This window comes from Pituophis catenifer, unplaced genomic scaffold (genome assembly GCF_029215685.1).
Source record: "Pituophis catenifer annectens isolate HBS135680 unplaced genomic scaffold, rPitCat1.0.hap2 SCAF_2, whole genome shotgun sequence".
NCBI lineage: Eukaryota > Metazoa > Chordata > Lepidosauria > Squamata > Colubridae > Pituophis > Pituophis catenifer.
Window position 1 is genome coordinate 184,226,056 of NW_027256882.1, and position 27,614 is coordinate 184,253,669.

Genomic DNA, 27,614 nt, shown 5'->3' on the forward strand with positions numbered 1-27,614 from the left:
ACATACGCACAAATCAAATCACGATACAAAAAAGATAAAGAAGAGCATGGCATAGAAATAGGTATCAGTGGTTTTGATAAAATATGGATGGGCACGGATAATAAAATTTTGGCCAAACTCTACAACTATCTGGTAGACTATGATCTGATGGAGGAAGTAGTTAAGGATCCTATGATAGCCTGGGCTAAAAATTTTGGACAAACAATAAATTTGAACGAGTGGGACCAAATTTGGAATAATAATTTAAAAATGACCAGGGCAACAATTTATAGGGAAAACCAATACAAGATGATATACAGATGGCACCTAGCACCGGCCAGGATTGCTAAAATATACCCAAACATGGCCTCAAATTGTTGGAAGTGCGACCATCAGCAAGGTACTTATTATTGTTGGTTGACATGCCCACAAGCTAAAAAATTTTGGAGGAGAATACATAAATGGGTGTCAGAAATAATAGGAGAAACAATTGAATTAGAACCAAAAATCTTTCTCCTGGGAATCTTAAAGAAATTGCAAGAAAGAAGAAATACCTCATTACACATATAATAAAAGCAGCGAGAATCTCTTTTGCTCAACACTGGAAGGAGAAAAAGTTACCATCTGAAGAGCACATAATTAGAAAAATACTGGAATGTGCCGAAATGAACAAACTGACACTAGAAATTAATGACAGAGAAGAAACTGACTACTATAGTGTTTGGGATATGTGGTACGAGTGGCTGAAGAAAAGAAAAGTGAAGTGAATTCAAGAGAACTAAAGGAGTTTAGAAGGGTGATTAACTAAATGGGTATACGGATAGGAGTTATACTACCGTAGGAGGATATAAAAGGGAATAAAGATGTAATTTCATGAAAAAGAGACGTAATATTATGTATCAAAACTGTCACAAGTAAATGCCTTATTCTTCATTATGTAAATAGTACATGACCAGGGTATCAGGGGTTAACTTATTCTTCACTACTTAATATATTCATATTTCACCACTCCCATATCTAGCTCCACCCCTTGTATATATAAGGAGCTGTATGCATTCCTTCTGTGCTTCTATCTGTGATTATTCAGTGAATATAGAATGCCTTCTGTAAATAAACAGTGCTTTATTTGAACATCTAATTCTCAACTTATTTATTGAGTCTGATCCTGAAAATATCGTAACAATCTGGTAGCAGAGGATGGTTGAATTGACTCAATAAAATTTTAAATATGTCTGAGAGAGAAAACTCCAGAAACAAAAGAGATAGGCCCAACACCAGGGCATACAGCAAAGAAATGGAAGCAGATCAAGAAATAATCGATGAGTCCACGAATGCAATATCGAGAGAATCTGAAGACTGCACTACAGACAACGAAGAAATAATGGATGAAACTGATGACCAAGAAGAAAACGAAATAGAAAACAACAAACTCAGGTCAGAGATACTAAAACTCTTAAAAAGCCAAAAGAACGATGAAAATCTCATCGCGAACCTCCAAGACATATTAAAAAACAACGGAGCAGCGAGAGAGAAGCACATCGTTACTGATAAATCTAAAGACTCAAAAACGGTGAGCGATCTGCCTGCAGATAAAAATACAGCAAAAAAGAAAACTAACAGTCCCGCGCAAAATTTCGAATGGCAGCCATCTTGGTTTCAACAGACCCCTAAGATGAGCGAAGCAGAGCCAATCAGAAAGCAGGATTCAAAATATCTGGTGCGAAAAGCCTTACTCAATGCAAGAAATGAAAGGGAGAAAATTTACACCTCAGAAGAATCAGACACAGAGATCGAAGAAGCTTCAATAGATATGCGAGTAAAGTCAGCAATGAAAACGCTCTTTGCAGCATTTGGACCAAAATTGAAAATCACTAAAGAATCAACGAAAAGACAAGCAAGCAAGCAAACATCTCAAAATCTACCCGCTTCTATCCAAACGACGAGAGCGCCGACGCCTGAACCCAGAGAGCCCTGCAGATACCACCCCACGCCACAGACGATCCCAAGGACCAGCGTCCTCAATGAAAGAAAGTGAGCGCCCGCTATCACCAGTACTCCCAAGATCGAGCCGGAGACCGATTCCTCGGAAGAAGAGCAATGCGAGGGAGCTGCAGCAGCGAGAACCTCTCACGACGGCTTCAGGAACGAAATGAACAACGCGCATGTGCAAGACTACGCAGACAGCTTCGGAGGACATGAGGAACAGAGAGAACCATTCAGACTCGTTGCAAGCATTCCCACGCCATTTTGCAACTTTCAACATTTACAAGATCACGGACTACCCCCAGTTGTAAGTAATGGATCCAACAATATTGGGAATTTGCCCAATGACTTCCCAAAACTGAGAATAGATGGTATTAATTTGCAAGAATGGTGTCAGCAGCTCCAGGTTGTCTTTCTAAAAGAAAACTTATTATTTTTTATTACTAACCCCCCAAAAAGACCTTGGACTCTAAAATTGGACTGCCTACACCATAGAGCATTTTTCTTATTAATTTCCAGTATATCTCCTGCCATGTATCACAGTATTAAGCAAAATCTGACTGTCTCAGAAATTATTCAATGCATGTTTAAATTGTTTCACAGTGAAAGTGTAGCCACTACAACAAGAATGTCTAAAGATTTCTTCTCATCTAGGATAAAGCCAGGGGTTACCATAAGTGAACATTTAATATCTTTAAACAAAATTAGAGCAGAACTGCATTTAAGGGGGGAGATAATTTCAGATCAAACAATGAAGAGTGTTATCATTAACTCACTAGACCCATCGTGGGATAACTATATATCACATTTAGACACAATCAATTTAGGATATTTATCCATAGAAAATCTATCTAATAAGCTAATAGCTGAAGACAATTCAAGGAGGAGTCGTTGTAACAATCACATGGAACATAAACAATATAAGAAGGTAGCATTTCAAGAAAGATATCATGAACCAATTGGATGCCACAACTGTGGATCCAAGGAACATAATAGGAGAGGTTGTCCTAAACTCCTAAGAGAAAGACAAAAATCAGACTATAGAAATAGATACCAAAACAGACAGTCATCCATTGATAGACATAGATATAGAAGTCCACCCAACCATAGAGAACATAGAGGGGGCAGGGATAATTCAAAGGATAGAAGGTCTGGTTCACTGAATGGGTTAAACAAACATGACAACACTAACATACAACAGCCAGAGAACAACGATTGGCTTATCGATTCTGGAGCAACTAATCACACTACAAATAATAAAAATATATTATCTTCATTTGTAGAAGATAAATTTGTAATTAAAGTAGCTAATCAAGAAAAGGTCCAAGTCATAGGTAGAGGGAATATAACCTTACCTGGCCTAGGAAAAATAGAGGGGGTATTGTTAATACCTGAAATACCTCATAACATACTTAGTGCAATAAAACTAAGCAGAGATTCTGACATAAATATTGTGTTCTCAAAAGGAAGAGCAACATCAGAGAAAAACAGAATAAGCATAGGTACTGTGGTTATCAAAGGAGGTCTACCTTATTTAATGACAAAAGAGAGATGGTTACACAACATTGATTCCAACATGGAAGATAACAATGACATAGATAATGGAGACAATAGTAATAGTGACAATGAGGAACATGAGGTAATTCATAATCTCAAAGACACACCCAATGACAAAAAACCTAAAATTGGTAAACCAATTCATGATGAGTGTGCTCATGTCTTACATAGGAAATTAGGACATGCCAGTTTTCCTGTAGTACAAAAGATGACTGAACATGCTGAAGGTGTTAAAATAAAAAATTGTGAAAACTATTTGGAATGCTCAGTATGTAAATCTACAAAACTCAAAACTAGTCCCAAACCCAGAAAGTCAACAAGATCAACCAACAAAATTTTTGACTTGGTACACATGGATCTAGTTGGTCCATTAACACCATCAATCACATATAGAAAACGTTATTTTCTAACCATTGTGGATGACTATAGTTGTTATGGGTTTGTCTATACATTAAAGCACAAAGATGAAACTTTTCAGAAATTTAAGGAGTTTTACAAACGTGTAGAAACGCAACATAATATTAGAATAAAACAAATTATGACAGATAGGGGATGTGAATTCATGTCAAAGGAATTCTCCCAATGGCTAAAAGACAAAGGAATGTTACATTACACATCTAGCCCTTTCTCTGCATTCCAAAATGGAGTGGCAGAGAGAAAGAACTCAACATTACAAACCATGATTAGATGCACACTAGAAGATGCTGGCTTAGGTAAACAATTCTGGTCAGAAGCTTTACAATATTCCAATTATACACAAAATAGAACTTGGTCCAGCATTGTAAACAAGACACCATATGAAGTAATGTATAGTAGGAAACCAAAAATAGCACACATGCACATATTTGGAGTCACTGCAGACGTACACATACCTAAGCAATTGAGACGTAAAGGTGAGAACGTATCCAGAAGACTTAGGTTCATGGGATACGAAACAGGCACAAAAGGGTACAGATTTATCGATAATAATAACAAATTTATAGTTTCCAGAACGGCTGTGTTCCATGAACAGGCCAACTGGTCTAAAATACATCTTAATGAAATATTCCCAAACACTAATCCAGACACTAAACATCAAGAAAAAAAGACTAGAGAAGAATACAATCACAACTCACATAAAAACAAAATCAAAACATGGACAAACAGTCAACACAAAATAAAGACAGATTCATTAACTAAAAAGGAAGCAAGTTATTTACATGACAATGATAGTAAACCAGAAAGAACGATCAGAAGTAACAGAAATCAAGTGCCAAACAAATACAAAGATTATGTAATGTATATGGATGGAGAAACATCAACACCAAACACATATGAGGAAGTGTTAAAGCTTCTCCCCGAAGAAAAGAAAAAGTGGGAATCAGCCATGACTAAAGAGATGGATAGTTTACGAGAACTAAATGTATTCACACCTACACCTGCACCTAAAGACAAAACTGTTATTGGCACTAGGTGGATATATAAAATCAAAAACTTAGAGGGAGGCAACACCTTATACAAAGCTAGACTAGTTGCACAAGGTTATGCACAAAAATATCCCGAGGATTATACAGACACATACTCTCCCACAGTAAGAACTGAGAGTGTTAAGACAGCTCTGGTTATAGCATCAGCACTCAACCTTGATGTATTCCAATACGACATACAGACTGCATATCTACATGCAAAATTAGATAAAGAAATATATGTAAGAGCACCTCATAGTCAATACACAAACAAAAATGAAACTTGGTTGCTAAACAAAAGTTTATACGGGTTGAAACAATCTGGCAAACGATGGTATGAATGTTTAGTAAAAGTACTCAAAACTATGAATTTCAATGCTACTACTGCTGATAACTGTTTCTTTGTCAAAAAAGAGGGTGATTCTCTAGAATTTGTATTAATTTATGTGGATTATATTTTGTATATAGGTAAACACAAAGGGAGGAGAGAGACATTTGTAACAAAACTAAATGAACATTTCTCTTTGAAATCATTAGGTAAAGTAAATAAGTATCTTGGAGTTCAAATCAGTAAAACAAAAAGGGGATTCAAACTTTCTCAAAGAGACAAGATTATAGAACTTCTGAACAAATGTAATTTAAATAATGCTAAGCCCTGTGACACTCCCATGCAAACTGATTTTTTGAAGAACACAGACGAGTCATCCCCTGAATTTAAAGATAATACACTTTGCAGATCAGTCATAGGTTCCCTTCTATATATTTCCAATTGGACTAGACCTGATATTGCTTTGCCTCTCAACTTGTTGTCTAGGCACGTCAGCAAACCATTACTATATCATTGGGAAGCTGTCAAAAGAATATTAAGATATTTAAAGAATAGTTTAGACTTCTGTTTACTATTGGAACCTAATAATGTCAAAGAGCCCATCCTCACATGTTACGCCGATGCGGACTGGGCTGGCGATACCACATGTAGAAAAAGCACATCTGGCTATATATTTTTCCTTAACGATTGTCCAGTTTACTGGTATACTGGTAAACAAGATTTAGTAGCCACCTCAACGACTGAGGCAGAATATGTTTGTCTGTCTAAGGCCTCAAATAACCTTATATGGTTTAATGACTTATTATCAAACACTTGGAAGAAACCTACATTACCATTTATCATGCATGAAGATAACAAGGCTGCTATTGAAATATCTAGATCTGATGCTATTGGACAAAGGTCCAGACATATAGATATAAAATTCAAACATGTGAGGCAGTTATCTCAGGATGGATTTATTAAAGCAGTTCATTGCGAAACATCAGAGCAAATAGCTGACATATTGACAAAGCCTTTGCCTTCTAAGCAGCATAAATACTTGACTTCTAAGTTACAAGTTTTATATTGTTCTGAATCTGAATGTAATTATTGTAATATATCGAATCGGCATTTAGAGGGGGATTTGTCACAAGTAAATGCCTTATTCTTCATTATGTAAATAGTACATGACCAGGGTATCAGGGGTTAACTTATTCTTCACTACTTAATATATTCATATTTCACCACTCCCATATCTAGCTCCACCCCTTGTATATATAAGGAGCTGTATGCATTCCTTCTGTGCTTCTATCTGTGATTATTCAGTGAATATAGAATGCCTTCTGTAAATAAACAGTGCTTTATTTGAACATCTAATTCTCAACTTATTTATTGAGTCTGATCCTGAAAATATCGTAACAAAAACTATAACAGTAAGAAATCCTATGGGTAGTATTCTTGAATTGAGATAATGAATTAATACCATGTAAATAACAATGTAAATAAAGTAAAGGTATAACTGTATATGTATATTAACACCATGTAACTGGAAATAATGAAATTGTACCGTAATTCTTAAACAATAAAAATTAAAAAAAAAAAACTCACATTATATTAATGTCATAGTTCTTTTCTTTTTCTTTTCTTTTTTTTTAATTACTACATGCAAAATTAAATATGTATTTCCTTTAATATATTGTTCTGGTAATATCCCCAGCAGGAATATTTCTGGTTTCAAATCTATGTGTTGTTTTATCATTTTTTCTAACCAAGTATCAACCAAGTATTAAGTCCAGTATTTTTTTGCCTTTGGGCATGTCCACCACATATGATAATATGAACCAGGTATCTGATTACACTTCCAACATTTAGCTGATAAGTTTTCAAACCTCGCTGGTGGTAAATGCCATCTATAATACATTTTGTGTAGATTTTCCTTATAGGCCGTTGACATTGTTAATTTACAGTTTCTATCTCACAATTTCTGCACATTTATCTACAGTAGTTCTATTGAATAACCAAAGTTTTGAGCCCATCTTATCATTGTTTCTTTCCCTTCCTCTTCTTCCATTTTAATACTCAGTAAGTAGCTATAAAAAATTTTAATTAATTTTTCATCTGTCCCTTTTCATCTGGTCTAATTCTTGTAAAAAAGTTTTTTTATTTTCAATTACAAAGATAAACATTCCATCTTTCCTTAAGCAGTGTGTTGTCTGGGTACAAGCATCTCTGTGCAACTTCTTTCACCATTTGCAATCTCATTTGCATTCACATTAACATTATTTCTCTAAATTTAATGTTATAATATATTAAACAATTAAAGATTGTAAAGCTCCTCATTTTCTTTTTAATATCTTCTAGTGATAATACCATATTAACATTAAACATCATTATTATATTCTGTTTGTTCTTTCTCTTTAATTGCTAATGTTAATCTGTTCATTTCTGCATATTCTAATACTTTCCTAATCACCTTCTCATCAATGGGAATCTCTTCACTTTTCCAATGTTGTGCAAATACAATTCTAGCTGCAGTTAATACATGAATAATTAAATATACATTCTCTTTATTATAAGTTTCAGGTAGAATTCCCAGCAGAAATATTTCTGGTTTCAACTCAATACGTTGTTCTATCATCTCTTCCAACCATAACTTAATTTTTGTCCAATACTTCTTTACTTTTCCACATGTCCACCACATATGATAGTAAGATCCAGGTATTTGGTGGCACTTCCAGCATTTAGGTGATTTATCTTTAAACATCTTTGCCAACCTCGCTCTGGTGCAAGATGCCATCTGTAAAACATCTTGTACAAATTCTCTTTAGACATCTATCTACTAATGATGTCTACTGTCTACTTTAGACAGTAATTAATTTATAATTAATTTATAATTCCTGTCCCACAATTAATTTATAATTCCTGTCCCACAATTTCTGTCATTTATCTAGTTCTATCATATAACCAAAGTTTTTTGCCCATGCTATCATTGTCTCTTTTACTTGTTTCTCTTCCAATTTTATACCCAGTAAGTAACTATACAGTTTCTTTATTAACCTTTCTTCTGTTCCTGTTAAGATTTTATCTAACTCCGTTAATTCTTTGTATTTAGCAAATTACTGTAATTTAGCATGTTTCTCATATCTAGACCGTATCTGCACTTGTGAATACCACATTATATCGATCCCTTGCTCATTCATTTCTTCTTTCATTTTAAGTTCCCCTTCTTCATTCAAAATGTCTTTATATCTGACAGTATTTCACATATTAATAATATTTGGGTGAATCAATGCTTCCACTGTTGAAAGCCAAACTGGTATCCTCAAATAGTGTTGTTCTTTAGTTTTCTCCCACACCAACATTAGTGCATTCCTTATATAATGTCTCTGAAAATATTCATCTATCTTATTTTTCCCATAGTATAGGAAGGTGTGCCAGCCCAATTTCCCATAGTATAGGAAGGCGTGCCAGCCCAAGGCGTGCCAGCCCAAATCATGTCCTTCCAAAGTCAATAATCTCATATTCCTCAATACAATCCACTCTTTCATCCATGAAACCAGTACTGCTCATCTGGTCTAATTCTGTTGATTCTTTATAGAAACCATACATTCTTGCATCTTTCCCATATCTTGATTGTATTTGCACATATGGCTCCCATACTAGATCGATCCATTGATTCTTGTTTGGATTTGAATTCCCCTTTATCATTTAAAATATCCTTATACCTTACTATTTTTTCCATATTAATCACATGGCTTGGAAAGGGAGTAAGATTTACGTGTCCCGCTGCATGAGACGGTGCTAAAGCGTAGTCATGATTCTCGACTAGGGGGCCACTTTGGATTTTTAAAAGCCCTCCATTTGGCTAGAAGACAAAGAGGGGGTTAAACAGTTTGATGTACAATGCATTAACCCTTTTGTGTTTTGTCTATTTTATTTCCCAGAGTGTGTTTTTTTTTCTTCGGGGGGGGGACGCCTGTCAGCTTTGGAAGCCATATTAGATCACAAGCTTCCACGCTGCCATCTTTTTATGTGTGGGAAAGTAGGAGGGGGAATTTAGTAGAGGGAATGAGGTTAGACAGAATAGCATTCTTCCTTTCAGTCAAGGTCAGGACAATCCTGCATCTGGAGAAGGAGTGGTTGGAGTGATGTCTCGAGATGGGACGGATGGTGATTGGACCATGTGATAGACTGATGAGTGAGGGGTTGGTTTTGGAAATTTTTATTTACTGAGGGTGTTATGTATGTATTTTGTGCGGGAAATTCAAATGCAAGAATGCTTGTGATTGGTTAACGGTTATTTCTGAACTGCATATAAGGAGGGCTGTTGCCTGTGTTGCTTTGCTGAAGTCTCACCCTGAATTAAAGAGCTGTTGTCACTAGCTTGCTTGTGCCTCTCGTTATTCCCACGCTACAACATTGGCAACGAAGGTGGGATTGAGGCCACAAAAAACAAAGCAAAAAGAGCTTTGAGTTTCAGCCAGGGTGACGAGCGGACTACAGAGACATACTGCGATGTCTGCCTACATTCCGCCAAAACCCTTCGACCTGACCCGAGAGAAGTGGGGGTCGTATCTGACTAGGTTTGAGTGTTCCCTGGAAGCCAGTGAGATGCAAGGTCTCTCCGTGAACCGAAAAAGAGCTCTCTTCCTGAGCCACTGCGGGCCAGACGTTTTCGAGATGGCCGAATCCCTCTGCGAACCTACACCGGTTCAGACAGTCCCCTGGGACATCCTGCAAGCGAACCTGAGAGCCCACTATGCTCCCATTCCTTCGAAGTTTGTACAACGCTACGAGCTCCGGCAACAAGTACAAAGAGAAAGAGAACCGGTCAGCGCATATGTGGCTGCCCTTCGAAAAGCCGCAACGCATTGCGACTACTGGTATCTAGACGACGCACTCCTTGAACAGTTGATTTGTGGCGTGAGAGACACTCGTTTACAGAGGCGCCTACTCACGAAGTCAGACTTGACATTAGCCGGCGCGCTCGATGAAGCAAGAGCACACGAAGCGTCCACTAAGGCTTCCGAAGCACTACAATGTCCACAGTCGGGCAAAGACGGCCCAAAGTCAACTCCTGTTCATCGAGAGGAGACGCAGACCAGTACGGAAGAAGAGTCAGACGAGGATGTCTTCCACACTGACAAAAAGAAGGGCGAGCAAAGTTGTCGCCGAGAAAACTGCTCAAGTTGTGGGGGAGCTCACGAGAGACAGTCCTGCAAATACCAAGACACCATTTGCAGGCGATGTGAAAAGAAGGGCCATTTGGCTAGAGTCTGTAGAGCTCAATTTCCCAGAAAAAACAAGTCACGTGACCATCACGACCAACCAGAACTGACACGTTCAAATCAGCCAACCAGAGATGGCGGCGCGAGAAAACGGCGCGAGAATCAAAAGCGAGACACCTACAGCACGAAAATCGGCCAAGCCAGCATGTCTGTAGAGGAAAAGGTCTACACGAGAGTAGAAATTGAAGGGAGACCATGCTACATGGAAATCGACACCGGGTCTACAATGTCAATCATGTCCTGGGCAACGCTGAAATCACTACTACCGAAGTTCCAGAGAAACCAGCTCTCACAACAACGAATTCGCCTCCTCGACTACCAAGGAAACCGAGTTCCTCTGGAAGGCGTGGGCACGTTCCGGGTCACCTACGGCGAGTTCCAGAAAGAACTTCCCCTGACAATTGTCAGCAAGCCGCTGCCAAGCCTTCTGGGCCTAGCTTGGTTTTGAGCCCTCGGCATGGGCTTCTCCTCTCGATGAACAGGAGTTGACTTTGGGCCTTGGCGGACCATCTCTAAAGGATAGCCTCCTGCACAAGTTCCAGGACGTTTTTGAAGAGACGCTAGGCAAGTACGTGGGGACCCCTATTTCTTTTAATCCAAACCCTAATGTAGCCCAGATCAGGTTAAAGGCAAGACGAGTACCATTTGCCTTAAAACCAAAAATAGACGCAGAACTTGACAAACTGATCAAGCAAGGGGTGCTAGTCCCTGTAGATGACGCTAAGTGGGAAACCCCAATAGTCACGCCAATCAAGTCAGACGGATCAATCAGAATCTGCGCTGATTATAAATGCACAATCAATAAGGCGTTCCAACAGAGCGCGTACCCCGTCCCGATCGTCCAACATTTGCTTCATTCCCTGGGCCCTGGCAAGATATTTGCAAAGTTAGACCATGCGCAGGCGTACCAGCAGCTGCCGGTAGATGACGCTACCGCAGAATCGCAAACTATAGTAACGCACAGAGGTGCGTTCAAATGCACCAGACTGCAGTTTGGGGTTAGCATTGCACCAGGACTCTTCCAAAGCACTATGGAGCGCCTTCTACAAGGACTCCCGGGGGTTGTACCCTATTTTGACGATGTCCTCATTAGTGGCCAGAATGAGGCTCAGCTTGGAGAAAGAGTTAGACTAGTGCTCACCAAATTTAGAGAAGCGGGACTTAAGCTCAAAAATTCCAAATGTAAAATTGCGGTACCCTCCGTAGAATTTTTGGGTACCGAATTGACGGCATGGGCATTCCCCTCACAGAAAGCAAAGTAAGGGCCATCCAAAATGCACCCACTCTGAAGTCGAAGGCCAACTTGCAAGCCTTCCTGGGACTTTTGAACTTCTATACCATGTTCCTCAGAGACAAGGCCACCATTGCGGAACCATTACACAGGTTGCTAGGGAAAAACGTTCCTTGGGTTTGGGGCAAGACTGAAGCGGCGTTTAAGGCTGTCAAAAAACTTTTGTCAGAAGACAGCTTTCTTATCCAGTACAACTCAGAATTGCCGCTTGTGCTTGTCTGCGATGCGTCCCCTTTTGGAGTGGGCACTGTGTTGAGCCATAGACTACCGAGTGGGCTAGAGGCGCCCGTTGCTTATTACTCTCGCACCCTGTCCAGTGCAGAACGAAATTACAGCCAGCTGGACAGGGAAGCCTTAGCGGCTGTGGCGGGGGTAAAAAAATTTCACGAATATTTGTTTGGCCGGACTTTTGAACTTATAACGGACCATCAGCCATTGTTGGGACTTTTGGCTGGCGACAAACCAACCCCGGCCGCTCTCTCCCCCTGGATGACCATGTGGTCTATTTTCCTGGCCGCTTACTCGTATCGCCTAATCCACTGACCGGGCCAGACTCTGGGCCATGCTGACACCCTCAGCCGATGCCCCTTGCCCAAACTGTTGGAAAACCCAACTCCAGAAGCCCCTGTCTTGTTGATCGATGTTGTATCCTTGAGGCCCCTCTCGTCTAGCGAGGTGGCAAGGGCATCTACCAAAGACACTGTTTTACAAACTGTTATGGGCTGGGTCATGAGGGGTTGGCCAACTAAGGTGGACAGTGGGGATTTTCAAGTGTTCTTTAACAAAAAGAATGAGTTGTCTATGTTGGGGGGCTGTTCATTGTGGGGCGATAGGGTGATTATTCCCTCATGGTTACGGCATTGGGTGTTGGAATTGCTACATGAGGGGCACCCTGGTATAGTCAGAATGAAGAGTCTGGCTCGGAGTTATGTGTGGTGGCCACAACTTGACCGGGACGTCACAGAGTGGGTAGGGAAATGCAGGCCTTGCCAGGAGTCCCAGCCAGATCCCCCTGTAGCTCCCATTAGAGAGTGGGAAAAGCCTAAGGGACCATATAGATTTTGCAGGGCCCTTCCACGGGCAGAATTTCCTAATAATTTTCGATGCCTTTTCCAAATGGCTGGAAATAGCCTTAATGCTATCAACCACTTCCGAGGCAGTAATTAAGGTCCTCAGGAAGCTATTCGCAACCCACGGGTTACCAGACACCCTGGTATCAGATAACGGGCCCCAATTCACGACGACTCAATTTGAAAGCTACCTGGCCAAGTTAGGAATACGACACGCATTATCTGCCCTGTTCCCTCTGGCTTCAAATGGCCTTGCAGAGAGATTAGTATTTCCCGGGGGATGCGGGGGACTGGCAAGCCAGGATTGATCAATTCTTAGCCATACAGCATGCAACCCCGTGCACTGCCATAGGGCGCAGTCCAGCAGAACTTTTAATGGGTCGGAAACTTAGGTGCACTCTCGATCGCTTACATCCGAACTATTCCCAAGAGAATTTCAAGGGGGAAGAGGGAGGATTAAGACAATTCCAAATCGAAACCCCAGTATTCACAAGAAATTATGCTAGCAGTCCACTATGGACAGGGGGAATTATTGTTGGAATCACCAGCCCGAGATCATACACAGTGGATGTGGGGCAGGTAAAATTTGGAGAAGGCACATAGACCAATTGCGTAAACGTTTGAATTGTGAAACCTGTGAAAGTCCCGATATTGTTAAACCTAACTTCCAAAGTTTCCCCAAAACAGCTATCTCAAGCCCGAGTAAACCGGATTACTTATCGGGTAAGCCTGAGTTCCAGCGCCACCCCAACGAGTTGACACTCCCAGCCGGGGATGGCCACGCCTCTGGAGAAATCCAGGAGGTTCCATTGGCGGAGCCAGGAGAGGCGGGGGGTCCCTCTGACTGGCTCGACGCCTCACCAACAACTGAGTTGCGCAGGTCAACCAGAGTGAAGTCATGCCATGGTCACCTGCGTGATTTTGTATGTAAATATGTAAATAGATAGGATAAGTGCCTTCTGGGAATGGAGGGGTGTTATGTACATATCTATTTTGTGCAGGAAATTCAAATGCAAGAATGCTTGTGATTGGTTAACGGTTATTTCTGAACTGTATATAAGGAGGGCTATTGCCTGTGTTGCTTTGCTGAAGTCTCACCCTGAATTAAAGAGCTGTTGTCACTAGCTTGCTTGTGCCTCTTGTTATTCCCGTGCTACAACAGAGGGAAAACCCGGAACTCTCATATTCGGGTTTTCCCAGATGCGCCAGTATACCTACTTTAATAAATGGAACTTTGAAAAAATGCTTGCCTCAGAGTTTTTAATTGGAGTTGGGTTTTTCTGGAACACTGACACACTGTTTCTTTCACCTCTCCCAACTCACTCTTCATCTCATTATGATTCTTTGTTATTGCCTCCTGTAAAGATTGGAACATCGTCAATGTCACAGTTCCTGAATTGCTTTGCTAACACTGAGACCTGTAATCTTTCTTAAGCATTTCCTGAAGTGTTCAAACAATGCCATTTTATGCCATTAAAATATTAATCATATTTTAGGCTCAAAATATACAGTGGTACCTTGGTTCTCATCACTTCATGTAAAATTCCATTTCAAAAATAATGTATTGACTGAATACCATAAATACCTTTTCTTTGATTTTCTTTGTTCTTTGTCAGGTACATAAATTTTGCCACTATATTAAATGTCAATTCCTTCTGATCTGTAGAGGAAGAATTTAAAAATAATAACTTGATGGGTGAATAAAAAACCAAATCCATTCTAAATATCTGACTTACTGGGTGATCAACAATAATTTATTAAATTTATACGCCACCCAATGATTCTGACTGGTTTATAGTTGTTAAAACATGTAAAAAAAAAAAAGCAATACAAAAAAATTCCCTCAAAAAAGCAGAAGCAAAGGAACAATGATATTATATTATATTTGTATATTATATCATATTATTTCAATTTATATACCGCCCTACTCCCGAAGGACTCAGGGCGGTGAACAGCCATAGAATAAAACATATAAATACAAAATTTAAAATAAAGTAAAATGAAATAAATAATTTGGCTGAAAATTTAAAACCCCAATAATTTAAAACCAAATTTAAAATTTCCATTTAAAAAGGGGAAAAAAAACTTAGGTCAGGCCAGCTTAATGAAATAAGAATGTCTTGAGCGCGTGACGGAAGGTACGCAGATCCGGGATCCTCCGTATCTCCAGGGGGAGCTTGTTCCAGATAGTAGGTGCCCCCACAGAGAAGGCTCTCCCCCTGGGGGCCACCAGTCGACATTGTTTGGCCGACGGCACCCGGAGGAGCCCCTCTCAATGGGAGCGTACTGGTCAGTGGGAGGCTATTGGTGGTAGCAGGCGGTCCCGTAAATAACCAGGTCCTAAGCCATGGAGCGCTCTAAAGGTGATAACCAAGACCTTGAAGCGCACTTGGAAGATCACCGGGAGCCAGTGCAGCTCGCGCAGGAGAGGTGTTACATGAAAGCGCCACGTCGCTCCCATTATCACCCGTGCGGCCGCACTCTGCGCCAGTTGGAGCCTCCGAGTGCTCCTCAAGGGGAGCCCCATGTAGAGAGCGTTACAATAGTCCAGACGGGAGGTGACGAGGGCATGAGTGACCGTGCATAGGGAGTCCCAATCTAGAAAGGGATGCAACTGGCGGATCAGGCGAACCTGATGAAAAATCCTCCCGGTCACGGCCATCAAGTGCTCTTCTAAAGACAGTCGTGAATCCAGGAGGATGCCCAAGTTGCGAGCCCTTTCTGTGGGGGCCAATGATTCGCCCCCAATAGTCAGTGATGGCACCAGCTGACTATATCGGGACGTCGGAAACCACAGCCACTTGGTCTTGGATGGGTTGAGTCTGAGCCTGTTTCTCCCCATCCAGATCCGTACGGCCTCCAGGCACCGGGACATCACTTCAAGGGCATCGTTGGGATGGTCTGGGGTGGAGATGTACAGCTGGGTGTCGTCAGCGTACTGATGGTACTCCACCCCGAAACCACGGATGTTCTCGCCCAGCGGCTTTACATAAATGTTGAACAAAAGGGGCGAGAGGACCGATCCTTGTGGCACCCCACATATAAGGGGCCTCGGGGTCGACCTCTGCCCCCCTGTCAACACAGACTGTGACCGGTCGGAGAGAAAGGAGGAGAACCACCGTAATACAGTGCCTCCCACCCCCAACTCTTCCAACCAGTGCAGCATGATACCATGGTCGATGGTATCAAAAGCTGCTGAGAGATCTAACAGGACCAGGACAGAGGAGCACCCCCTGTCCCGAGCCCTCCAGAGATCATCCACCAACACGACCAGTGCTGTTTCCATGCTGTACCCAGGCCTGAAGCCCGACTGGAACGGATCTAGATACGTCGTTTCATCCAGGTACTGGGGAAGCTGTCACGCAACCACGCTCTCAACAACCTTCGCCACAAAGCGAAGGTTGGAGACTGGACGATAATTAGCCAATACTGCCGGGTCCAGGGAAGGCTTCTTGAGGAGAGGTCTCACCACCGCCTCTTTCAAGGTGGCGGGAAAGACACCCTCGCCCAGTGAAGCATTTATAATCCCCTGGAGCCAGCCTCGCGTCACCTCCCGGGAAGCCAGCACTAACCAGGAGGGGCACGGGTCCAACAAACATGTGGTCATGTTCAGTCTACCCAGAATCCTGTCCACGTCCTCAGGGGTCACAGGATCAAACTCATCCCAGATAACATTCACAGGACCTGCCTCCGTCATCCCCGCTGGATCTACCCAGTCGGAGTCCAGATCTTCCCGAATCTGAGTGATTTTGTCATACAGATACTGAACAAAATCCTCGGCTTTTCCCTCCAAGGGGTCCTCCCTCGCTTCCTGGTGGAGCAGGGAGCGGGTCACCCTAAACAGGGCGGCTGGGCGATTATCTGATGATGCAATAAGAGCAGCGAAATGAGTACATTTTGCTGCTTTTATTGCCACTAGGTAATTCTTAATATGAGATCTTACCAGTGTCCGGTCAGATTCAGCATGACTGGCCCTCCAACTAATCTCTAGGCGTCTTTTCCAGCGCTTCATCTCCCTCAGCTCCTCAGTGAACCAAGGAGCCAGGTGAGATCGGTGCCAGGTCAGAGGCTGCAAAGGCACAACTCGATCCAGAGCTCCAGCAGCTGCCCTATCCCAGGCGGCCACTAGGTCTCCAGTCGAGGCATGAGCCAGAACCTCAGGGATTGGCCCAAGCTCCACCTGGAACCTATCAGGTTCCATCAGGCGCCTGGGGCGGTACCATCTTATCGGTTCCGCCTCCCTGTGGCAGGGTGCAGCGGTTTGAAGGTCAAGGCGAAGGAGAGAGTGATCCGACCATGACAAGGGCTCGATGACTATATCCCCTATCTCAAGATCACTCAGCCACTGTCCAGAGACAAAAACCAAGTCCAGTGTGTTTCCCCCCGTGTGCGTAGGGCCATGAATTAGCTGGGTCAGGTCCATAGCCGTCATGGAAGCCGTGAACTCCCGAGCCACCTCAGACGCCGCACCCATGGACGGCAGGTTAAAATCCCCCATGACCATAAGTCTGGGGGTATCAACCGCCACCGCGGCGATAACGTTGAGTAGCTCGGGCAGGGCTGCTGCCACGTGGCAGGGAGCCAGGTACGTGATCAGCAAACCCATCTGAACCCCATGACCCCACTTCACAAGGAGGGTCTCACAACCGTCTGAGGAACAGTGGCCTCCCTCGGCCTAAGGCCTTCTCTAATAATAACTGCTACTCCCCCGCCCCTCCCCTGTGACCTCAGCTGATGGAATGCGTGGAAGCCTGGTGGGCATATTTCTACCAGAGGGACCCCTCCCTCCAGGCCCAACCAGGTCTCCGTAATACCCGCCAGGTCCGCTCCCCCCTCCTGAACAAGATCACAAATGAGGAGGGCTTTATTTACTACGGACCTGGCGTTGCACAACATCAGTCGAAGGCCCGGGCCCTGAGGGTCTGTGCAACCTGGAGAACAAGTGGAGCCTTGGGGGCCGGAGCACGCTACCGCTTGAAGACAGCGGATGCGCACTCCCTTAACATGATATGGCCCCCTGCTCCAGCCATATCTACCCCTCCCCCTCACAGTACCGATGGTAAAAACACAATCTGGACAAGCTCGACCCCCGCCCATTTCCTCCGGATCTCCCCCCCTCCGCCGCACATAGTGGCCAGGCCCGACCTTCCCCTTGGTGGGTTATCCCCCAAACCCACAACCCTAGTTCCAATTTTTCCCTCCCCCCCCAGGACCCCTTAAAAATTTATCCAAAAATTTACATAAAAAAACCCTCAACCCCCTCTTCGCCGCATGCCACCTCTCTGGGTTCCAAGACCCGTCATTGAGGTAGGCCCTCGATAACATGGCGGGCCAGGCTTGCAAGAGGGGGGACTCTCGCAATGCAAGAAGCTGTGCCGTTAAGTACATCTAAGCTCTGAGGTAGTGATAAGGTATGGCCAAGGGCTCCATGATAGTCCAAATTGTCCTGAAAAAAAGGCAGGTTGACCATAAATGGGAGAATCTCCACAAAAGAAGCAAACAGAGAGGAACAAAAACAAGGAAATGGGCATCAATCACCCTCTTGAAAGGCCTGGGTAAAATACCAGTAGGGTGAAAGCTGTTTGAATTTCAGAGGCCAGGCATTGCTACAAAGAAGGCATGCCTCCGGGGTGCTGATAGGTAGCAGTATTTAATTGATCGATCCCAGAGTGCACCCATTTTGGCAGATTAAATCAGTTTAGCAGATTCTATGGGAGACTCAAGACTCTTCAATATAAGGAATAAGAAAATTTCCTTTATTGTAATATTACTTTATATAATAAACAGGATGCAGTGGCTCAGTGACTAAAATGCTGAGCTTGTCAATCAAAAGCTTGACAGTTCAGCAGTTCGAGTCCCTAGTGTCGCGTAATGGGGTGAGCTCCTGTTACTTGTCCCAGCTTCTGCCAACCTAGCAGTTCAAAAACACGTAAAAAATGCAAGTAGAAAAATAGGGACCACCTTTGGTGAGAAGGTAACAGTATTCCGTGCGCCTTTGGCATTTAGTCATGCTGGCCTCATGACCACAGAGATGTCTTTGGACAGCGCTGGCTCTTCGGCTTTGAAATGGAGATGAGCACCACCCTCTAGAGTTGGGAACGACTAGCACATATGTGTGAGGGGAACCTTTACCTTTTACTAATATTACTTTACAATATTAGTGACTTAGAGGGTAGAGAGAAGATCCCCATCCCATGTTACTTAGCCTCTTGATTTTTAGTTTCTTATTTAATCTTAGTTTTAAACATTTTTATTATCTTTTTTTACCTTTATATCATTTTGTAAACCGCCTGGAGTCATTGCAACAGTGTGATGGACAGCATATAAATTTAATTAATAAATAAATTGTAATAATCATAGAATCATAGGGCTCGAAGGAACTTGGGGGTCTTCTAGTCCAATCTCCTGCCCAAGGCCAGAGATTGCATTCCAAACAAATGGCTGTCCAGTCATTTCTTGAAGACCTCCAGGGATGGAGCACCCACAACTATGGGAGTATGTTCCATTGTTCTGTCAGAAACATTCTTCCTATTTCCAGATTGGATATCTGTAATTCAATAATAATATTTAGGATCTGGAGGGAAGATGTTTTCTGTAATTTTAGATATATGATCCACGATCTGTATCCAGTCCCTTGGCCTTTTTTATATTCTTAAAAAAATAAGAATTCCTCTACAGTTTGCCTATGCTTTTAAAAATTATTTCAGGATTTACATACTAAATTTTTGGCAACAATACACTGCAAAGCTCACTATAAACAGAGGCTGATTTTTTAAAAAATAAAACCCATGTACTTTTGATGCAATAGAATGTCAGTTATGTTGCAAAGGAACAAGTTTGTGGCAGTATATTAATGAATTTTAGGGAAAGATAAATGGCTAGAACAAATTCATTATTTGAGACAATCTTGAGGAAAATCAGAAAATGGGGAAATCATTGCAGGATAATATATACTTATGAAATCAAAATGAAAGCAGTTTATTTTTTCAGGTGGTTATAATAGTTTTTTTTACAGTTTTAACGTTTTATTAGTTTATAGAATAAAATACAAATATACAAAAGGAAATAGTAGGACACAGAGGGGAAGAGGAGGGGAAAAGTGAGGAGGGGGGGGAGAGAAAAAGGTGTTGACTTCTGACTCCCTCTGTTGGGGGTAAAATAAAGCATTAACATCGAACCACAACTTTTTACTTTTCCATAATACTATAAACTAGCCATTTCTATAACACCAAATCAATCTAATCAGTAAAACCCAAAATCAAAGTTTTATTTTTTTCTATCTCAAGCACAAAGTCCAGAAGCGATCTCCAAGTAGGAACAAAAGTACTTATATTCTTTTCTTTAATCAAAATGGTCAATTTAGCCATCTCTGCCAACTCCATCAACTTCTGTAACCATTCGTCCATGGTAGGAATCGAAATGTCCTTCAATTTTTGTGCCTACAGTAGTCTTGCTACCGTCAACATATATAAGATCAGAGTTCTAATTTTTTTTCCAAGTCTTTTATCATTAAGCCCGAAAGAAAAGTTTCTGGTTTCATTTTTATCTTCACTTTAAGAATTTTCTGTATTAAGATACGAATCCTACTCCAATATTTCTTTGCTTTGTCGCATGTTCATCATAAATGATAAAAGGTCCCTTCTTTACACTTACATTTCCAACATTCATTTGAAATACCTGTATACACAGTTCCTTAACCTTTCCGGGTTGGTGACCCTGGGGGTGGGAAGAGGAGATGGTTTTGCATGCTCAAGTACCCATTGCTCGCACAAATGGGGTCATGAATGTGTGATGCTTACGCAAATGGGGCTGCAAGCACCAGAAATGCTTGTGCGAGAGGGGCACAAGTGCCTGCAACACTCTCATGATGGGGCTGTGAGTGCCAGAGATGCGCAAGTGGGGCCATAAGCATTAGAGATGCTCATGCAAGTGAGGCTCTGAGTGCGCACGCAGCCCAGTTACAAATATAACTTGGAAATATCCCTCTGCCATTGTTTAAATGGAATATCAGTCGCAAGTATTGGTAATGCCTGAAAAAAAGAGCATCTTTAGTAAGATACACATCTTAATTACAGAAATTCTACCCAATAGTGATTAATGCAATTTTCCCCATCTTTGTAAGTCCTTTTTAATATCATTCCAAAAAGGCACATAATTACTTTGAAACAGTTTTATATTTGTGTTTGTCAACATAACCCCCAAATATTTCACCTTTTTCTCGACCTTAAAACCCGACTTTTTAATCAATATATCACTGTCCTGAGATGACATGTTCTTAATCAATATTGTTTCGTTTTGTTCATTTTAAAACCCCCAAATTCATTTAATTTCCTCATCAAATGTTTTATGTTATTTTTTGGATCTTACAAGAATATAATAAGATCATCAGCAAATGCCCTCAATTTATAAGCTTTTTTATGTTTATACCCATTATTTTCTCATCTTGCCTAATATCTCTATTCAAAACTCCCAACACCAAGATAAACAGCAGAGGAGACAAGGGGCATCCTTTTGAATTTCATATGAGTTAGTTAAGTCACCATTAATAACAATTTTTGCTTGCTGTGACATGTAAACCACTTTGACTCCTTGAATAAAGTTCTCTCCAAAGTCAATTTCTTCCAGCACTTTAAACATAAAAGCCCAATTTAGATTGTCAAAGGCGGTTATAGTAGTTTTTAAAAATTATAATACTATAACATAAATCTTACAGGATTAGTCTCTGCTGAAATTCAGAAGAGGGTAGCCAGTTAAAACAGCAATTATCCAAATAAATTTAATCAGTTTGTTTTCTTCTATGCACTTAGCCCTCATAACTTCATCAGTTCCCAGTTTATCTGTGTGGGGGAAAGGCAAATTAACATAATTCCAGACAAAGCATGAAGTGCTAAGAATGTAGAATCCAAGAAAAGAATTTCATGGACATTTTTCAGGATAGCACTTTATTTTAAGGATGACATTCTTTAAATTTTACTTAGAATAATTTTAAAATGAATAATGATGGGATCTTGCAGGCACCAAGGATGGCATCCATAAGCAGATTGATGCCCATGAATACATTTTTTTGGGGGGGGGCAGGGATTTTTCAGATAAATCTTGGATTGCAAACCAGAGAAGTTGTACAGTATTATGCTACACTGCAGTGCTTAAATTCAATCAGTAATCGAATTTAATAATTCTTTGGGATTTTTTCAGATCTGTGTGAAAGAGTGTCCAGATAGGTATATCACTTTTCTACAGGCCTCCAGTATCGACCACACAGCAACCCAGGAACTAAAATATTATCACCAGTTTTGTGTCCCAGAGTTTACCGATCTGAAGAAGGTAAGTGAGCTGAATTGTTGGATTCTTGCTGTGTTCTTTCTGAAAGAGAATATCCTTTTCTAGACGGAAATTAATCTTTGATGCACCCGTGTCTTTCAATCTCTGTTCCAGAGTGCACCTGAAGTGTTGAAAGATGGTGAATGCCCAGCCATGCTTATACCAAGCAAGCCCTGTAAGTGTGGAATTGGTATCGTAGAAACACCCAGGAGCATAGAAGAGTTCAGAGACAGATGCATAAATAAATGTCTTAAACGTATTTATTCATATGATAAATCATATTAACTATGTACAACAGAGATCAAGTCTCATGAGGAACAAACATGAAGAGAGAGAGATGGAGAGAGCAAGGTGGAAAAGGTTGGAGGGGGTTTTATACTCAGTGTAAGCCCCTCCTTTCCATATAGGCGTGGAGACACTCTCTGCCTCCACTGGTGTCTATATGACACATGTGCCAATGGCTTGCAAATACTTGACAGTAAGTCCTTCTGGAAAACAAGGCTGGTAGCAGAAACTCTGGGGATTTTATTCTAGTTTCAAGAGCAGCTGAACCACCTTAACACAACCAACAAGGGCTGTGACTGCCAACTTCCATAGTCATTCCATATACAAACTCTAGATTTGATGCTGATTTTGCTTGTTACTCAAGGATAAATCTCTGTGAATTACATAGCCTAGTTTTTCCTTACTCTAAGGTTTAAAATATCCAAATAATTAATACATAAACTCTGTAGCTGCTTGGACTTAGTAGCTAATTCTTAATCACCTAAACTTTATGACACTATTATTATGTAGCTTCAGTGATTGAAATTTGGAATAGAAAGTAAAACCTGTGATAATTTCCAGATTCTTAAGATATTTTTTTTATTTTCAAAACTTGGCAACATGGTTTGATTATGCAGAGCAGAGTTTGGTCTCTGCTTGTTGTTTTAAAGACCAATATATTAGATAGGAAGATCAAGGTTGTTGTTTTTAGCTATTCCCATCTATTGAATAGATGACTATGATTCCTGTAACTTGAAATGAGTATTTTTCTGTGTGCCAAGGGTGTGTGCCCTTTTTCAATTTTTTTGTTTTTGAGCCAATTCATTTTTGAACATTCAATAGTGAGTGAACTTCTTTCAGCCAGATGTTTGTAACACATGTAATTCTAATAAATTCACCATTTCACCGGAAGCTTTAATACAGCCTCTATTAGTAGTCACAATTGGATAGGTCAGAATGATGGGTATAAATCAGCTATATTAATAGTAATAGGAGTAATAATAGTTGGCATTTCTAAGATAGAAAACAAGTGGAAACAATAGAGTAATTACAAAAATTTCATCAATAAAAACAGTGTATTAATAAAAGTAATTTTAAATACCCCTTAAAAACCTTCAGACTCTTCCCAAAGGGTAAAGAGGAAACTAATTCTAGAGTTCTTAAAAGCTTAGAACCTAGAGATTACAATTCTGGATAGGGAACAGAAAGGAAGTCCTTCCCAGAAAATATAAAATATGAACAAGATTGTCAGAGGACATACAGTTATATACTGGGAGGGGAGGAGATGAGGTACTGGGAGGCTACTGGGAAGAACCAGTAGTTTAGTTTGCTCAAATAGAGAATGTGAAGGCCCTGCAACATTTATTAAACATGAGAATAAAACTGTATTTTTCGGACTATAAGACGCACCAGTGTATGAGACGTACCAAGATTTCAAAGAGGTAAGTAAGAAAAAAAAGGTTTTTGCCCTCATCTGCCCCCAGGAGCATTCTCCAGGTCTCCCAAACCCTCTGTGCGAAAAACGGGGTGCATAGAGAGTTTGAGAGGCCTGCAGAGTGCTCCTGGGGGCTGGGGGAGGGCAAAAACATCCCCATTTTTGCAAAAAAAACAGGGTCCACAGAGGATTTGGGAGGCCTGCAGAGTACTCCTGGGGACTGGAGGAGGGCAAAAACGGGCCTGTTTTTGCAAAAAAACAGCACGCAGAGGTTTGGGAGGCCTGCAGAGTGCTCCTGGGGGCTGGGGGAGGGCAAAAATGGGTGTTTTTGGCCTCCCCAACCCCTAGGAGCACTCTGCAGGCCTCCCAAAACCTCTGCGCATCCTGTTTTTGTGAAAAATGGGCCCATTTTTTGCAAAAATGGGACAAGCGGGATGGGGCTTTGGGAGGCCAAAAATGGCACATTTCCACCCTCTTTTGGGGGGGGGGAAGTGCGTCTTATACTCTGAAAAATACGGTATTTGCTCTAATGAGGCAGAGGAAATCACTGGGGTTAAGTGTTTAAATCTCTCTGATGTTTAAACAGTGGCTCGTAGATGTTTACCTGCAATCAATAGTAAGAAAGGTGTTATCATGGTTGGAAACGCAACAACTTTTGATGATGGAAGTGGGAAGAAAAGGAATGTGACAGAACTTCTGGAAGGGGCCAAGTGAGTTTTATTTGCCTGTTATGATAAATTTATTTATTTATTTGGTTTACATGGACAATAAGCAAAAAGTGACTCTGGGTAGGAGCATAAAAACCAAGTATTAGAAAATCAAATAATAATCTGGAATTGAAAAGAGGACAGGACATTTTATGGTGATACAGTTTTCTTTCTTTTTTTTTTTATTAAAAAGTTTTATCAAATATTACAACAATTTTTTCCACGTCCCCCCTCCCCCCTCTCCCTCCAACCCCCCTCCTCCCAATATTTCAAAAGCAGGGTGGGAAAATGAAGGGGCATAAAAATGCGTTTATCACGTTTTTCTTAGAACAATTAGCTGAACTCTGCCTTGTTTATCATTATTTTAGATAGTAAAACCTCAATATTCAGGGTAAATTGCTGTGTTGGCACTTTGCGATAAATAAGTGGGTTGCAGTTTGGGCACTCAGTCTCTAAAAGGTTCGCCATCACTGGCCTAGTCTCATCAAAACTACACTCTGCAGAGCTGTCTGAAAACCACCAGGTCCCCCAAATAATGTCCAAAATAACCAGTCGTGCCTGTCTCTGCTTATTTTCCAACTTTTACATTGAAGTCTCCAAGAATGTAATGTCTTTTTTGAGCACTTGTTTCAGAGTTTCTTGAGCATGGCATAAAAGCCCTCTTTTCAAGCTCTGCTGCAGCAGTTGTTAGGGCATAGACTTGGATAATTGTCATGTTGAGGGGCTTGGTACGAATTCTGATTGTCATAATTTGGTCACTTACAGTTGAGAAACTTTCCACTCCTCTAGCAAGTTTCTTGTTTACAATAAACACTCCATTTGTTTTCCTGATATCATGTCCTGAATAATAAACAGTGAAGTCCTCAAACTTGAAAAAGCCATTGTCTGACCTGACATCATGAGATCATTTCCCAGCCTGTTCATCATTTGATAATATCTAATTTACCCTGATTTATTCCTCTGACATTCCATGTGGCTGATGTATCTTTGTACAATGCAGACATTTGTTTCCGCCACCGGCTGCCTCAGCAACTCGAATTCCTGTTGCCCTGTCATTGGGTGTCCTATCTGACACATTTGAGATTTTTTCCATAGAATTTTCTTGGTGAGTTTTTTTGCGGACTAGGTCGTCAGGTCTTTCTCCAACCTTGTAACTTTAGTTTCAACAGCTGCTCAGGGACAGCAACTGCCATGGTCCTTGTTAACCCAGGTCAATCTAGTATTGGGTATTTTTTCTGTTGTCTTATTCTGGTTAATGGGTTTCTGGATATTCTTAATCTGGCTCCTCAACTGAGACCTGTCTGGCTTGAGTGATCCTTCTGGTATACTTTTTGGTGGCATATCTCCAGCATAGCTCTGAACCTTAAAAGAACATGCAATATCCCCCAACAAGAGGGTATCCACACGGAGGGGAAAATGCTCATTAGCCTCAGCCATGAGTGAGTGAAGCTCCTGCAGTGCTGATAAACAGATACAGTAACAGCAGGTGAAAGAGGATATCTTGATATGGATTGGACATCCTTTCTTCCATTTTCAATACTTGCTCTGTAACAGCTTTGCCTATGTCACATAGCTTCTAGGGATCAGCAGTACTCTTCATTTGGTCACCAAAAGGTGCTTTGCAGCATATATTAATTCAGTGGTGAAATCTAAAATTTGTTACTACCGGTTCTGTGGGCGTGGCTTAGTGGGGGCATAATGTGACTGGGTGGGCATGGCCATTTTTTTTTACTTTTAAAACCATTTTTTACATGTAAAACCATGTAAAAAAATGCTTTCAAAAGGCTCTGACAATCCAAGCTGAGTTGCCTGATCGGCAGGCAACTCAGCTTGGATCGTCAGAGCTTGGCTCGTCAGAGGCAGTTAAAAGAAAAAAAGCCTCTGATGATCGCCCGGCTCAACTGGGCATGGGGGCGGGGGCAGGGATTTTTGCTACCGGTTCTCCGTACTGCCCGCCACCATCGCTACCTACTCGCCTGAGCCAGTCCGAACCAGGAGCATTTCACCCCTGTATTAATTCCTAATTCCTGTTTGCAAAGGCTTGACTGCAATTCTGTTTTCTCTGAATGATGAGGAGACAGTTGGGAGCAACTTTCAAAGCTCCACAAGCCTTGGGTAAAAATGTGTGATTTATCAATATAAAAATAGGTGCTCAAAAGGGCTCCTGTGCATTCTAAAGCATCCTTTTAGATAGATTTACACATTTATAGAAATTGCATTTTCTTTCCTCCTGTTATTTTCACTTTATGCTGCTTTTAATTACAGAAAGGCAAATGTCCTTCTGGAGACAAGACAAGTAGCTATGAAAATCTTTGAGGATTACACCGTTTCCTGGTACTGGATAATAATGTAAGCATAGGACTGAGTAACCCAGCTAATCTATAGAATGAATTCCCTCAGTTTTGGGGAGCATTCTGCATTCATTTCTTTTACATAATTGACATTGTTTATCCATATCCATCCATATTGGCTTGTTTCACAATAAAATGTTTTTTAACACTTTTATTGAGTTATAAAGTAACGTAAAATACAAAGTAGATTCAAAAGTAATGGGGAGGAAAAGGGGAAGGTGGGGTGAGGAAAGGTAAGAAAAGAAAAAGAAAAGGAAGCATTAACTTCCGACTCTCTCTGTTACAGTAAAATAAGGCATTAACATCAAATCACAACCTTTTGCTTTTTCATTATTTATTTATTTATTTATTTATTTATTTATTTATTTATTTATTTATTTATTTATTTATTTTAAATTTATATACCGCCCTTCTCCCTGAGGACTCAGGGCGGTGTACAGCCAGAATTAAAAAACATGAAATACAAATATTAAAAACAATTAAAATATATATAAATTTGGCCCAAAATTAAAAATACAAACCAATAATGATAGGAACAAGCCATTTCTATAAAGATCTATCAGTATAATCAGTAAAACCCAAGGTCAGAATTTAATTCTTCTCCACATCAAGCATG

The 27,614-nt window shown here is 41.0% G+C and overlaps 1 protein-coding gene across 6 annotated transcripts in view; it reads left to right on the forward strand.

Moving 5' to 3' along the window:
- SLC44A2 (solute carrier family 44 member 2 (CTL2 blood group)) overlaps window positions 1-27,614 on the forward strand; it is a 123,759-nt gene that overhangs the window by 62,866 nt on the left and 33,279 nt on the right. For all 6 annotated transcript variants that reach the window (XM_070938303.1, XM_070938305.1, XM_070938307.1 and 3 more), the window contains exons 6-9: window positions 22,116-22,244; window positions 22,356-22,416; window positions 24,527-24,650; window positions 26,913-26,996. In XM_070938303.1, the coding sequence (XP_070794404.1) occupies window positions 22,116-22,244; window positions 22,356-22,416; window positions 24,527-24,650; window positions 26,913-26,996 (398 nt within the window). The remainder of the gene's footprint in view (window positions 1-22,115; window positions 22,245-22,355; window positions 22,417-24,526; window positions 24,651-26,912; window positions 26,997-27,614) is intronic.